The sequence below is a fragment of the Coregonus lavaretus genome (assembly GCF_964263955.1).
Source record: "Coregonus lavaretus genome assembly, chromosome: 25".
In the NCBI taxonomy this organism is placed as follows: Eukaryota; Metazoa; Chordata; class Actinopteri; order Salmoniformes; family Salmonidae; genus Coregonus; species Coregonus lavaretus.
Genome location: NC_140012.1, coordinates 24761290 through 24775262, shown reverse-complemented (window position 1 = coordinate 24775262; position 13973 = coordinate 24761290). Strand labels below are relative to the sequence as shown.

Sequence of the window (13973 nt, the reverse complement as noted above, 5' to 3'; positions counted from 1 at the left end):
ACAAAACATCGATATTTTGGGTCCATGTCCAGGAAACTCCCCAGACCTTAATCCCATTGAGAATTTGTGGTCAATCCTCAAGAGGCGGATGGACAAACAAAAACCCACAAATTCTGACAAACTCCAAGCATTGATTATGCAAAAATGGGCTGCCATCAGTCAGGATGTGGCCCAGAAGTTAATTGACAGCATGCCAGGGTGGATTGCAGAGGTCTTGAAAAAGAAGGGTCAACACTGCAAATATTGACTCTTCAAATAAACTTAATGTAATTGTCAATAAAAGCCTTTGACACTTATGGAATGCTTGTAATTATACTTCAGTATACCATAGTAACATCTGACAAAAATATCTAAAAACACTGAAGCAGCAAACTTTGTGAAGACCAAAACTTTTGACCACGACTGTACATACGTGTGTGTGCATGCATTGGGGTTGTATTGTGTGTGTCTGAGCATGTTTTTGTGTGAGTGGTATGTCATTAGTATTGTAAGGCACCTATTTTGCAGCTGGAGTTGACTTCCTCTCTGTGTGAGTGGAAGTGATGTAATCCTTCTGTACTCTGTCGTTGTTTGACTGAGTGGTGACGCACAACACTAATGCCCGTCAGTTACTCCACATGTCTCTGGCTTTACACTGGGTTTGAAATGGTAGAGCTGAGAAGAGGGGAACACACTCACATGGTGACATCAAATGGCCACGTTCCATGTATAAATAAACTACAAACCCACTGCCGTGCCTGGGTTGTTTTCTCTATGCTATTGTAATCTGTTTCTGTCTTTTCTGTACACTCTCTGCAAAGAAAAGAGCCCACACTCAACCCAAATACTGCCTCGTAGATGGAGTGTTTGTTTCGTGCCATTTCTCTTTGAACTAAATTTGAACTGTTTCTACCAACTATTACTATCAAGTACATCAGTGAACTGAGATTCACCTTAACCTAATCTCCCTCTCTGTCCCTCAGGGGGACAGCAGACTGGTTCGGGGTCAGTAAGGAAAACGATAGCACCCAGCGATGGAGGAGGAAGAGCCTGCAGCATTGCAACCTGCGCTACGGCCGTCTCAAGGCCCAGGTGATGAGGGAGATGGAGCTGTCCAGCCAGGACAACCTGTCTCTGACCAGCACTGAGACCCCACCACCCCTCTACCTCCCCCCACACCACCATCCCCACCACCACCACCACCCCTATGCCATGCAGAGGGTAGGGCAGCGCCGCCCACAGACATACATTCATAGACTCTCTTTATATCTCTCTCTTTCTCTGTCTCTTGCCATACAGTTGAAGTCGGAAGTTTACATACACTTAGGTTGGAGTCATTAAAACTTGTTTTTCAACCACAAATTTCTTGTTAACAAACTATAGTTTTGGCAAATCGGTTAGGACATCTACTTTATGCATGACACAAGTAATTTATTTTTCCAACAATTGTTTACAGACAGATTATTTCACTTATAATTCACTGTATCACAATTCCAGTGGGTCAGAAGTTTACATACACTAAGTTGACTGTGCCTTTAAACAGCTTGGAAAATTCCAGAAAATGATGTCATGGCTTTAGAAGCTTCTGATAGGCTAATTGACATCATTTGAGTCAATTGGAGGTGGACCTGTGGATGTATTTCAAGGCCTACCTTCAAACTCAGTGTCTCTTTGCTTGACATCATGTGAAAATCAAAAGAAATCAGACAAGACCTCAGAAAAAAAATTGTAGACCTCCACAAGTCTGGTTCATCCTTGGGAGCAATTTCCAAATGCCTGAAGGTACCACGTTCATCTGTACAAACAGTAGTACGCAAGTATAAACACCATGGAACCACGCAGCCGTCATACCGCTCAGGAAGGAGACGCGTTCTGTCTCCTAGAGATGAACGTACTTTGGTGCGTAAAGTGCAAATCAATCCCAGAACAACAGCAAAGGACCTTGTGAAGTTGCTGAAGGAAACAGGTACAAATGTATCTATATACAGTAAAACGAGTACTATATTGACATAACCTGAAAGGCCGCTCAGCAAGGAAGAAGCCACTGCTCCAAAACTACGGTTTGCAACTGCACATGGGGACAAAGATCGTACTTTTTGGAGAAATGTCCTCTGGTCTGATGAAACAAAAATAGAACTGTTTGGCCATAATGACCATCGTTATGTTTGGAGGAAAAAGGGGGTGCTTGCAAGCCGAAGATAACCATCCCAACCGTGAAGCACGGGGGTGGCAGCATCATGCTGTGGGGGTGCTTTGCTGCAGGAGGGACTGGGCACTTCACAAAATAGATGGCATCATGAGGAAGAAAATTATGTGGATATATTGAAGCAACATCTCAAGACATCAGTCAGGAAGTTAAAGCTTGGTCGCAAATGGGTCTTCCAAATGGACAATGACCCCAAGCATACTTCCAAAGTTGTGGCAAAATGGCTTAAGGACAACAAAGTCAAGGTATTGGAGTGGCCATCACAAAGCCCTGACCTCAATCCTATAGAACATTTGTGGGCAGAACTGAAAAAGCGTGTGCGAGCAAGGAGGCCTACAAACCTGACTCAGTTACACCAGCTCTGTTAGGAGGAATGGGCCAAAATTCACCCAACTTATTGTGGGAAGCTTGTGGAAGGCTACCCGAAATGTTTGACCCAAGTTAAACAATTTAAAGGCAATGCTACCAAATACTAATTGAGTGTATGTAAACATCTGACCCACTGGGAATGTGATGAAAGAAAGAAAAGCTGAAATAAATAATTCTCTCTACTATTATTCTGACATTTCACATTCTTAAAATAAAGTGGTGATCCTAACTGACCTAAGACAGGGAATTTTTACTAGGATTAAATGTCAGGAATTGTGAAAAACTGAGTTTAAATGTATTTGGCCAAGGTGTATGTAAACTTCCGACTTCAACTGTACATCTGTGCATATGTCATGTCATGTGTTGTGCTGTGTTGTGTTCTGATTAAGGTGGTGTTGTGTTTCTTTACCCAATATCAATCCTATGTCTCTCCCTTGGGAACAATGACGTTATTCAATACAATTCAAAATAGATATCAGAATTGATATTTTGCTTATTTCGGGTGTTTGTTTCTGTGATGTAAGCTGATAAGCGTATTAATACATGGAGTAATGCAACTGTTAGAGGTCCATCACTATGGTAACCTGTGTATTGATATAACCATGAACTTGACCTGTCATGTAGCCTCTTACAAGAGCCCCATTGTTGTAACTATTCAAGTGAGTTTACCACCAAATAACCTAAAAGGATATACTTTCCTCCGTGGTGTTTACAATCGCATCGGACATGACAGTGTCTGCCTCTGTGTGTGTAGATTGTGGACCCCCTGGCGCGAGGCCGTGCATTCCGCATGGTGGAGGAGGTAGATGGTTACAGCGTACCCCAGACCCCCATCACCCCTGGTACCACCTCTCTCTGCTCCTTCTCCAGCTCGCGCTCCGCACTCAACAGGTTACCACGGCGACGCAAGCGAGAGTCCGTCGCCGTCATGAGCTTCAAGGCCGCCGCAGCGCTGGTCAAGGTGTGTGTCGCACAGACAGTGTCAGACGTGAGGATCAGAGTGTGTGTGTTTGTGTGTGTGTGTGTGTGTATGTGTGTGTGTGTGTGTCTGTGTGTGTGTGTGTGTGTGTTTGCAGGGAGCCGATGTGTTTCCTGCATGTTTACTACTGTACTGTTGATGAATCATCCCTGAAACTCCAGCAGCTGAGATATAACAGTTCTAGTAACAGACACTGCTTTGATCTAACTAAATGCATCATTGGGAGTCACCTTGACTCATATTTACTATCTCAAACCAAGTATGCAAACATCTTAGTCTCAGTAGTCTCAGTACCTCTTAGATGCTGCTTGTCTTTTATGACCCTGGTCACTGAACCGTTTCTGCTCTGTGGTCTTTGTTTAAATGGTGGCACACTAAAACACAGCAAAACCGTGCTGGATTGCATTGTTTGGTCTAGGCCTTGATCTCTTCCCCCAAAATGGTTGTTGAGATGGAAAAATGGCATGCATCGAGACTTAATCACATGACCCCAGTTTATTGTATTCTGCTTATGGACACGCGCGTGCACACACACACACACAAACGCACACACACAAACACACACACACAGAGTGTGTGTATGTTTATATCGTATAGGACGATTACCAATGTCAGTGTTATGTAAAAGTTGAGCCCCAGCTTGTCTTGTAGGATTAGGCTTTGGTGTAACAGCACTGTACAGAGGCTGTTCCTCTCTCCTGTCCTGTGGTGTCAGGCAGGGTGGTGGGGGGCACATAGGTAGATGACTAGGCTGGGGAGGGAGACTGTTTGCATCCCAAATGGCACCCTATTCCCTATTTAGTGCACTACTTTTGACCAGGGCCCCTGGTCAAAAGTAGTGCACTAAATAGGGAATAGGGTGCCATTTGGGACATAGACATTAACAGATGGCATTAGGACAACTCTACTGTCAGTCCCGTCCTCCAGTCAGAATGCTCAGCTGTGTGTCTGTTCTGTTAGCCAGTAGAATACTGTGTATTCTGAAACTGGAACATTGAACGCTGCAGGGCTAATCCAGCCTCCAGAGGTCAAAGCATCATAATCATCATGGCCACTGGCCACAGCTGGTTGTCAGGAGTCAGAGAGGACACAATCATTTGTGTTCTCTGGTCTGGGGCTTTGGGGATGCTGTCTGCCCTCTGTTTACTGGATGTGTTCTTAATCCCGGGTTGGGGTCAATTCCATTTCTATTTGAAATTAATTCACTTCCTGAACTGACTGAATGCAAGTGGAATTGACCCGTCATGGTCTCACTGTCACACACAACAGTAATGTAATATCATGCAATACATGTGTAACAGAGAGTATGTATTAGCGGTTACAACGACGGAGATGACGACGACGATGATGATGATGACGGTGATGACAGTGATGATAATGACGATGATGATGGTGTGTGTCAGGGCCGTACGGTGAGGGAGAGGGAGGGCGCTGCCCGGCGGTGTCGCAGGCGGAGCTTCATGCCAGTGAGTTTCCTGGAGGATGACACAGTGGACTTCCCTGACGAGCTGGACACCTCCTTCTTTGCTAGGGTGAGTAACACACACACATACACACACATTCCATCACACATTCACGCACAGATAGCACACTCGCACAGTTTCTCCTGCCCCTCTTCATCTCTTTTCCTCCTTCTCCTCCTTCTCCTCCTCCATGCAGGATGGTCTGAGGAGAGGAGATGAGGAGCTGTCTACCTATGCAGACGATGTGTTTGACTCTCCGTCTGAGGCCGCCATTAAAGAGGAGGAGTCTAACACAGCAGCGGATGAGAGTGACCTCACAGGTGGCGCCCTGGACAAGAACGAACTGGAGAGGAGTCACCTGATGCTGTGAGTGTAACACACAGACATCACACACGCAAGTTGTTGCTGCTACTGTAGCCCATTTCACCTAACACACACCCTCTTCTAACCCTCTCTCTCTCTCCCTCTATCTCCCCTTCCTCCGCTACCCTCTCTCTCTCTCTCTCCCCCTCCCCTCTCTCTACATTCCACAGGCCCCTGGAGCGGGGCTGGCGTAAGGGTAAAGAACCTGGACCGTCTCAGGTCCAGCCCAAGGTGCGTCTGCGGCAGGAGGTGGTGAGTGTGAGCGGGCAGCGGCGAGGCCAGCGGATCACGGTGCCCGTCAAGAAGCTCTTCGCCAGGGAGAAGAGGCCCTACGGCCTAGGGATGGTGGGCAGGCTCACCAACAGAACCTACCGCAAACGCATCGACAGCTTCGTCCAGCAACAGATAGAGGACATGGACGACCACAGGTACACCTTATTGTCAATGAGGATTTTCCGATTCTTGAATTTCAATGTCGAATTCTAAATTTGCTACATTGCTATGCATTTGACTTCAACCCTGGCATGGTCACATGGTCACACTGTAACATAAAACATTTTATCACACTGCAGTCATAGCTGTAGTGGAGGTAGGAGCTGTGTTGAGTTTGTCCCAGATAAGATACAGTATGAGTCATCACAGGATAAAAGAAAGCACCTTATTCCTGGCCTCTAGATTAATAAACAAACCAGGACGGTGTGACTCAGTCACAGATGGTCGAGTCCCAGATCACCATGTGGGAAACAATGGGTTACACAGTTGTTGTCATACATTACTATCTTAGTGGATGCAGCTGTTTTCAGTGTGAAGCCCCCACTGACATACTGAGATACTGTTTCTAACAGAATAGGCAAGCTGCTGTACTATGTGAGATACCGTATTAATATTGTGTATGTGTGTTGTGTGTGTGTGTGTGTGTGTGCAGGCCTTTCTTTACCTACTGGATCACATTTGTCCACCTGTTGATCACCATCCTGACTGTTTGTCTCTACGGCATCGCCCCTGTGGGCTTCTCCCAGCACGAGACCGTCGACTCGGTCAGTACAGTGACTGTTATATAATGTAGTTTGCGTTATAAAGGTTACAGTGATGGTTGTAGAGTCTTTGCTATAAAGGTTGTGCCTTATGTGATGAGTGATCCATTGTATCAATGTGTTATGTCTTTGCATTTCACTTTGTAAACCCTTTGGCTTTTCCTCTCTCTCTCTTTAGGTATTGAGAAATAAAGGTGTTTATGAAAATGTCAAGTTTGTGCAACAAGAAAACTTCTGGGTGGGACCAAATTCGGTAAGTGTAACTTTTGTTAGGCTAATGGACTTCATTTGATCATTTAAACCTATATGTCAGCTATAAGACATTGTGTTTCTATTTTAACAAACCTAACACAATGGTAAATCATAGCGCTGGCGCAATTACTGCTCCCAAACTTGATCTTTTAATAAAACTTTGGTGATTAAGATGTTTATTAATACGAGGGTTACCGGCACAAAAAGCACATCTCCTTTCTTGTTCCATGAGCATAAGACTCCTGTTTGTCACGGCTGGATAGGTTACGCTTCCGCTCACAAAATCCATGCCATTACCAACCGCGTTACCGCTAATATCTGCTTTTCGTTGGTCTTAAATCTCCTGATATGCGCTGCAGGGGTTGGAACCAAAATACCTTTTTTATCGTTTTGTTCTGAACAGAACCATCATTTTTGGGGGGTTCATTCCACTGTTCCGACCAGATTTACTTCACCAATCAGTGCAGATAGAGCAGCTTGCTATGGAGCGGGCAGGCTATAGTTGTTTACATGTGTGATGGAAAGAAAAGTGTAGGGCGCGAGATGCGATGAACATTTTGCGGGTGGGGAGAAAGCAAGAGAGGGTGGAGGAGGAAGCTTGGCTTGAAGCGCTGGGCATCTTGTTGTGACATGCATTATCTGAATTAGGCCCACAGAATTATACCTACGGAGGAGCAGCGTCAATGGAGGAACTTGCAGACTGGCACCAGAATTAAAAACACGTCAATAATCCAATATGAAATGTGATAACTATAGTATCCTTAACTAGTACTGAAAAAGTTAATCCATTCTTCTCTAATTAAAATCTCTCTCCGTATCTTCTGAATCATGCTTGTAACATCAGTAGGCTACAGTAACCTATACTTCGGAGGGGGAGGGGCAGGTAGCCTACACACGCACACACTCTGGCAAAGAGTTTCAGCTGGCAGGCAGACACTGGAAGAAGTTTCTGAGTGACAGAGGGAGAGCTTTGCATAGCTGCTTTGTTGCGTTTTATGTGGGGGGGAAAAAAATGCCGGAACGTAAAATAATGTTATTAACTGGTTCCCATGCTTTTAAAATAATGGTTCTGTTCCGGGAAAGTATAGATCACTTTCGTTCCCGGTTCTGATTCTGTTCCTTGAAAATGTTTGTTATTTTCCGGTTTCCGGTTATTTTCCCTGAACCGGTTCCAACCCCTGCTTTTGTGCTTGTTTTCAAGGACACACCACAAATATTCCCACCTCAGTGCAAGCGAGCTTATATTAGACAGGTACATTTATATTAGGACAGGTAAATTGCTGAACCTTGGGTGCAAAACGCCAGAGTACCAGTTTTTACATGCTGAAATGTAAAAACGACTGTGTTTGGCACTTGCGCTGCCATAGCACCAGCCGAAAATAGAGCCCCTTGTCTGTGTTCTGACTGCACACGCTCCCCTGGCCTGCAGGAGGCGCTGATACACCTGGGGGCTAAGTTCTCCCCCTGCATGCGTCAGGACCAGCAGGTCCATGACCTGATCCAGGAGAAGAGAGGAAGAGAGCGGGATTCAGCCTGCTGTGTGAGGAACGACCGCTCTGGCTGTCTCCAGACCTCACAGGAGGAGTGCTCTGTGAGTTACCCTGGTGTTACACTACTGTTACAGTAATTTTATGTTTAATATCCTAAAATCTGTAGCAATTAACCCCTCTCTCTCTCTCTATCTCTCTCTCTCTCCAGTCTACTCTAGCAGTGTGGGTGAAGTGGCCTCATCACCCCAGTGCTCCTCTCCTGGAGGGGAAGGTCCGTCAGCACGGCTCAGTCTGCCACCAGGACCCCAGGTAATAAACTGCCTCTCTCTCTCTCCTTCTCTTCATCCATCTCCCTCTCTTCTTCTATATTTACATTTACATTTTCGTCATTTAACAGACGCTCTTATCCAAAGCGACTTACAAATTGGATCTCCTCTTCCCTCTAGACGTTATATGTTCTTTCCTCTGTTCCTCTCTTTTCAGGATATGCCTGGAGCCAGCCTCTGTATCGCCTCACGAGTGGCCTGATGACATCACCAAGTGGCCAGTGTGTACCAGGTACAACCCAGGCAACCACACTAACCTCCCCCACGTGGACTGTGCCATCACCGGACGGCCCTGCTGCATCGGGACCAAAGGGAGGTGAGGACAGACAGTACTCTCCACAAACTGCACGGTAGTGGTGAATACTATATGACAGGGTTCCCCAACTGGCCCCTCAATTTCTCGGAGAAGAAAAAAAAAACAGTTATTTAATTTTATTATTATTTGATTGTTGGACATAAAATACTGTAAATAGACTGGTAAATCAGCTTTTCCAATTTTGGAAATCTGTTCCGAAGTATTTTCACGCATAATATAGAGATATATGTGATTGTATACAAATGTAAGCAAGGTTTGAAGTGATTATGTTTGAGTCATCTGTTTGGGCTTCTTGTGGTCAATTTGCAGTCTATAAATTATTTGTAATTATTTTCCGGCCCCCGACCATCCGCTCAAGAAAAAATCGGCCCGCAGCTGAATCTAGTTGATTATCCCTGCTATATGACTTATACAAACAATTAGCTATGTTTTGAAAGTGTGTTGCTGAGGAGCCTGTACTAGTACTTTATGCTGTTCAGTTCCCTCAGTCTTCACAGCTATAGGTAGTTGATGTTGTAATGGCTTGTGTTGTGTGTTCACTATTCAGGTGTGAGATCACGTCCAGAGAGTACTGTGACTTTATGAAGGGCTACTTCCACGAGGAGGCTACTCTCTGCTCCCAGGTGGCCTGTATGGATGATGTGTGTGGCCTGCTACCTTTCCTCAACCCTGAGATCCCAGACCAGTTCTACAGACTATGGCTCTCTCTATTCCTCCATGCTGGGTGAGTAGTGTTTCTCTGTAAAGAATATTCATTAGAATCTTTTTACACGTCTATTTTTAAAGGATAAAGCTAAGAACATTCACAACTTAATAGTTAAGAACACTATAACAATATAGAAGAATAGAGCGATACCCAATGGGCTGGACGATTGTCTTCTCATCACTCATCTTGAAAAAATGTATACTAACAACTTGGAAGTCAATCAATCCGCCATCATTGACACAATGGAAAAATTGAATGATTTATTATTGAAATATTGAAATAGCATGGGCGACCGAGAAAAACGAATTGGTAAAATGTAAGGCCACGTGGCAAACAATAATGCAGGCATTAGGGATGGGGGTGTGAGCATGTGGGACTGGGCTGATGAGATGTAGTCATTGTTTGTGTGTGTCTGTAAGTTGTTGTTCATATGTATGAGTTTGTTTTTAGAGTAAAGAAAACAAGAAAAAACTAATATATATATAAAATACTGAAATAGCAAATTTACATAAGTATTCAGATCCTTTTCTCAGTACTTTGTTGAAGCACCTTTGGCAGCGATTATATCCTCGAGTCTTCTTGGGTATGACGCTACAAGCTTGGCACACCTGTATTTGGGGAGTTTCTCCCATTCTTCTCTGCAGATCCTCTCAAGCTCTGTCAGGTTGGTTGGGGAGCGTTTCTGCACAACTATTTTCAGGTCTCTCCAGAGGTGTTCGATCGGGTTCAAGTCCGGGCTCTGGCTGGGCCACTCAAGGACATTCAGGTTTTCATCAAGGATCTCTCTGTACTTTTCTCTGTTAATCTTTCCCTCGATCCTGACTAGTCTCCCAGTCCCTGCCGCTGAAAAACATCCCCACAGCATGATGCTGCCAGCACCATGGTGTCAGATTTCTTCCAGATGTGCCGCTTGGCATTCAGGCTAAAGAGTTCAATCTTGGTTTCATCAGACCAGAGAATCTTGTTTCTCATGGTCTGAGTCCTTTAGGTGCCTTTTGGCAAACTCCAAGCGGGCTGTCATGTGCCTTTTACTGAGGAGTGGCTTTCGTCTGGCCACTCTACCATAAAGGCCTGATTGGTGGAGTGCTGCAGAGATGGTTGTCCTTCTGGAAGGTTCTCCCATCTCCACAGAGGAACTCTGGAGCTCTGTCAGAGTGACCATCAGGTTCTTGATCACCTCCCTGACCAAGGCCCTTCTCCCCCGATTGCTCAGTTTGGCCAGGCAGCCAGATCTAGGAAGAGTCTTGGTGGTTCCAAACTTCTTCCATTTAAGAATGATGGAGGCCACTGTGTTCTTGAGGACCTTCAATGCTGCAGACATTTTTTGGTACCCTTGGCCAGATCTGTGCCTCGACACAATCCTGTCTTGGAGCTCTACGGACAATTCCTTCGAACTCATGGCTTGGTTTTTGCTCTGACATGCACTGTGAACTCTGGGACCTTATATGGACAGGTGTGTGCCCCTGCCAAATCATGTCCAATCAATTTCATTTACCACAGGTGGACTCCAATGAAGTTGTAGAAACAGTGGACATCAGGAAGCAAACAGGATGCAGGATGCACCTGAGCTCAATTTCGAGTCTCATAGCAAAGGGTCTGAATAGTTATGTAAATAAGGTATTTCTGTTTTTTGTTTTTTATACATTTGCAAAAACAAATTAAAAACCTGTTTTCGCTTTGTCATAATGGGGTATTGTGTGCAGATTGATGAGGGAAAAAATGAATGTAATCAATTTTATAATAAGGCTGTAACGTAAACTGTAGAAAAAGTGAAGGGGTCAGAATACTTTCTGAATGCACTGTATATATATATATATATATATATATATATATATTGGTATTAGACAAGTTGTGTTCAATATGTTTAAACTCTGTCCTGCACAATGTCCTGCATGATGTGTCAAACATCCTGAATAAATTAGGAGGCTACTGTATTTGGCCAGAAAATTGTATTTTTAAGTCTCAAATGGTATGTGCATGCGCAACCTGTAGACGTTTGTTGGTCTCGTGTATCGTGAGTCAGCTTTGTTCCTGGGCATTAGTGTGCTACACACATACCAGTCGGCGCACTAGCTCTGTTAACCACTGTTGCTTGTGCAGCTAGTTAGTACACACTAGCTAGGTTAGGTAACTAGTACACGCTAGCTAGCTAGCTAGTATACGCTAGCTAGCTAGTACCTAGCTTTTAATTATAAATCTAATTTCACCACTCGTACTGTTGGTGGCGGTAACGCACCATCCTCTCTGGCACCATTCGACATCCTGTCTCATCTCGTATGTCTCACAGTGTCTGTAGTATGAAAAATTATCTGCTGGAGACAGACCCTATTGGAAAATCATATAGTTTGTAACCTGCTGAGGCTCGCCATATGTCTTTCTTTATTTGCTAATATGTATCCCTGTAGGATCCTGCACTGCCTGGTGTCGGTGCTCTTCCAGATGACCATCCTGAGGGACTTAGAGAAGCTGGCCGGCTGGCTGAGGATCTCTATCATCTACATCGTCTCTGGAATCACTGGCAACCTGGCCAGCGCTATCTTCCTGCCCTACAGAGCAGAGGTACAGTACTGTAGATACACTGACCATATAGGTCTAGTGATGTCACTGGTATAATGATGGGAGATTTGTTTGATTATGATACTATGGACCCATAATAAACAAGAATCTAAAATGTAATTTAATTTGTTTTATTGTCATTCCACTGGCTGTCCCTTAGGTGGCAGGAGGCCAAGTATTCAGCTGCCAATATGTGTCTCTCTCTCTTTCTGTTCTCCTGCTCCCTCTCCCCCTTCCTCCCCAGGTGGGTCCAGCTGGCTCTCAGTTTGGTATCCTGGCCTGTCTGTTTGTTGAGCTGTTCCAGAGCTGGCAGATCCTGGAGCGTCCGTGGAGGGCTTTCAGCAAGCTGCTGTGTGTCGGCATCTTCCTCTTCTCCTTCGGCCTGCTGCCCTGGATAGACAACTTCGCCCACATCTCCGGATTCATCTCTGGACTCTTCCTCTCCTTCTCCTTCCTGCCATACATCAGGTGAGAGCTGGTTTGATTTAGTCATATTTTTGGGGATTTTTTGTGTATGTAATATAAAGCGCTTTGAACTACTTTTAAAAATAATAATAATGTGGCTCAGTTCTAAATGGCTCAGTTGGTTCTGGGTTTGAGGCCACATATACCTGAATCAATTATGTTTTACTAAAACTTTAAGTTACTTTGGGTAATATTTTTTATATGTTTTATTATTACATTGAATGAAAATATGGCCTCAAGGGTATGCTATACCCTGTAATATGTAAAACACTAATATTGATTTTATGATCCTATTCTTCTTATTATTTCCAGTTTTGGCCGTTCGGACATGTACCGTAAACGTGTCCAGATCTGTGTGTTCCTGTTGGTGTTCCTGGGTCTCTTCTCAGGGCTGGCTGTACTGTTCTACGTCCACCCGGTCAAGTGTGAGTGGTGTGAGTACCTCACCTGTATTCCCCTCACTGACAAGTTCTGTGACAAGTACGACCTCAACGCCCACCTCCACTGACCAGGCCTTTGACTGTACAACTACAATGACTAGAATGGACATTCTCAAAGAAGTATAGCCTCACGCACCAGGAAATCAGGACACAAGGCTCGGCTGGTGAACAAGACTAGGCTCTAAGCAACGTCACGGCATGGACCGGACCGGCGGCAATATTTGGTGTAGCATTCAGGACATTGGACATGAAGATTGCCAATCTTGGAAAAATATCTGTTGATCTTAATAACTGTTAAACTGTTGATCTGTCTCCATTCAGTTTTGTTGATATGGACATTGCTAGCGAGTGACCTGTCACTTTCAAAGCATAAAGACTTAAAGAGCAAGAGGGGGGAGAAGGGGGTTATATGTGACTGTGATGCCTTGCCACTGATCCCACTCCTCTCGCTGCTCTTATTAAAAACAGACCCAACAGCACCACTTTGTGGCCATCAGACCACATAACAGCCCCTGACTTTACACACAGCTGTGGAGGGATTTTGTTTTGTATTTTTCTACACACGTCATAAAGCTGACTAAAAGTTTTATCGGTTTATTGGATGACCTCAGACAGGGAGCTATCTCACAGGAAAGAAAAGGGATGTTTAGTACCGTAGGATGACTGCCTCTGGTGCCTTGGTCATTACTGCCATATCTACAGTACCAGACAAAAGTTGGGACACACCTACTCATTCAAGGGTTCTTCTTTATTTTTACTATTTTCTACATTGTGGAATAATAGTGAAGGTATCAAAACTATGAAATAACACATATGGAATCATGTAGTAATCATGTAGTAAATATATTTAATATTTGAGATTCTTCAAATAGCCACCCTTTGCCTTGATGACAGCTTTGCACACTTGGCATTCTCTCAACCAGCTTCACCTGGAATGCTTTTCCAACAGTCTTGAAGGAGTTCCCACATATGCTGAGCACTTGTTGGCTGCTTTTCCTTCACTCTGCGGTCCGACTCATCCCAAACCAT

The 13973-nt window shown here is 44.5% G+C and overlaps 1 protein-coding gene across 1 annotated transcript in view; it reads left to right on the top strand.

The window, feature by feature from the left end:
• The window catches only part of rhbdf1b (rhomboid 5 homolog 1b), a 52256-nt gene extending 39102 nt beyond the window's left edge, over window positions 1-13154 (top strand). Inside the window, exons 4-17 of the mRNA XM_084141575.1 lie at window positions 963-1200; window positions 3309-3515; window positions 4937-5065; window positions 5193-5362; window positions 5530-5787; window positions 6285-6396; window positions 6572-6646; window positions 8075-8236; window positions 8344-8444; window positions 8619-8777; window positions 9325-9501; window positions 11889-12042; window positions 12284-12507; window positions 12817-13154. Of these exons, the coding sequence (XP_083997701.1) occupies window positions 963-1200; window positions 3309-3515; window positions 4937-5065; window positions 5193-5362; window positions 5530-5787; window positions 6285-6396; window positions 6572-6646; window positions 8075-8236; window positions 8344-8444; window positions 8619-8777; window positions 9325-9501; window positions 11889-12042; window positions 12284-12507; window positions 12817-13012 (2362 nt within the window). The 3' untranslated portion in view covers window positions 13013-13154. The remainder of the gene's footprint in view (window positions 1-962; window positions 1201-3308; window positions 3516-4936; window positions 5066-5192; window positions 5363-5529; window positions 5788-6284; window positions 6397-6571; window positions 6647-8074; window positions 8237-8343; window positions 8445-8618; window positions 8778-9324; window positions 9502-11888; window positions 12043-12283; window positions 12508-12816) is intronic.
• Window positions 13155-13973: the final 819 nt, after the last annotated feature.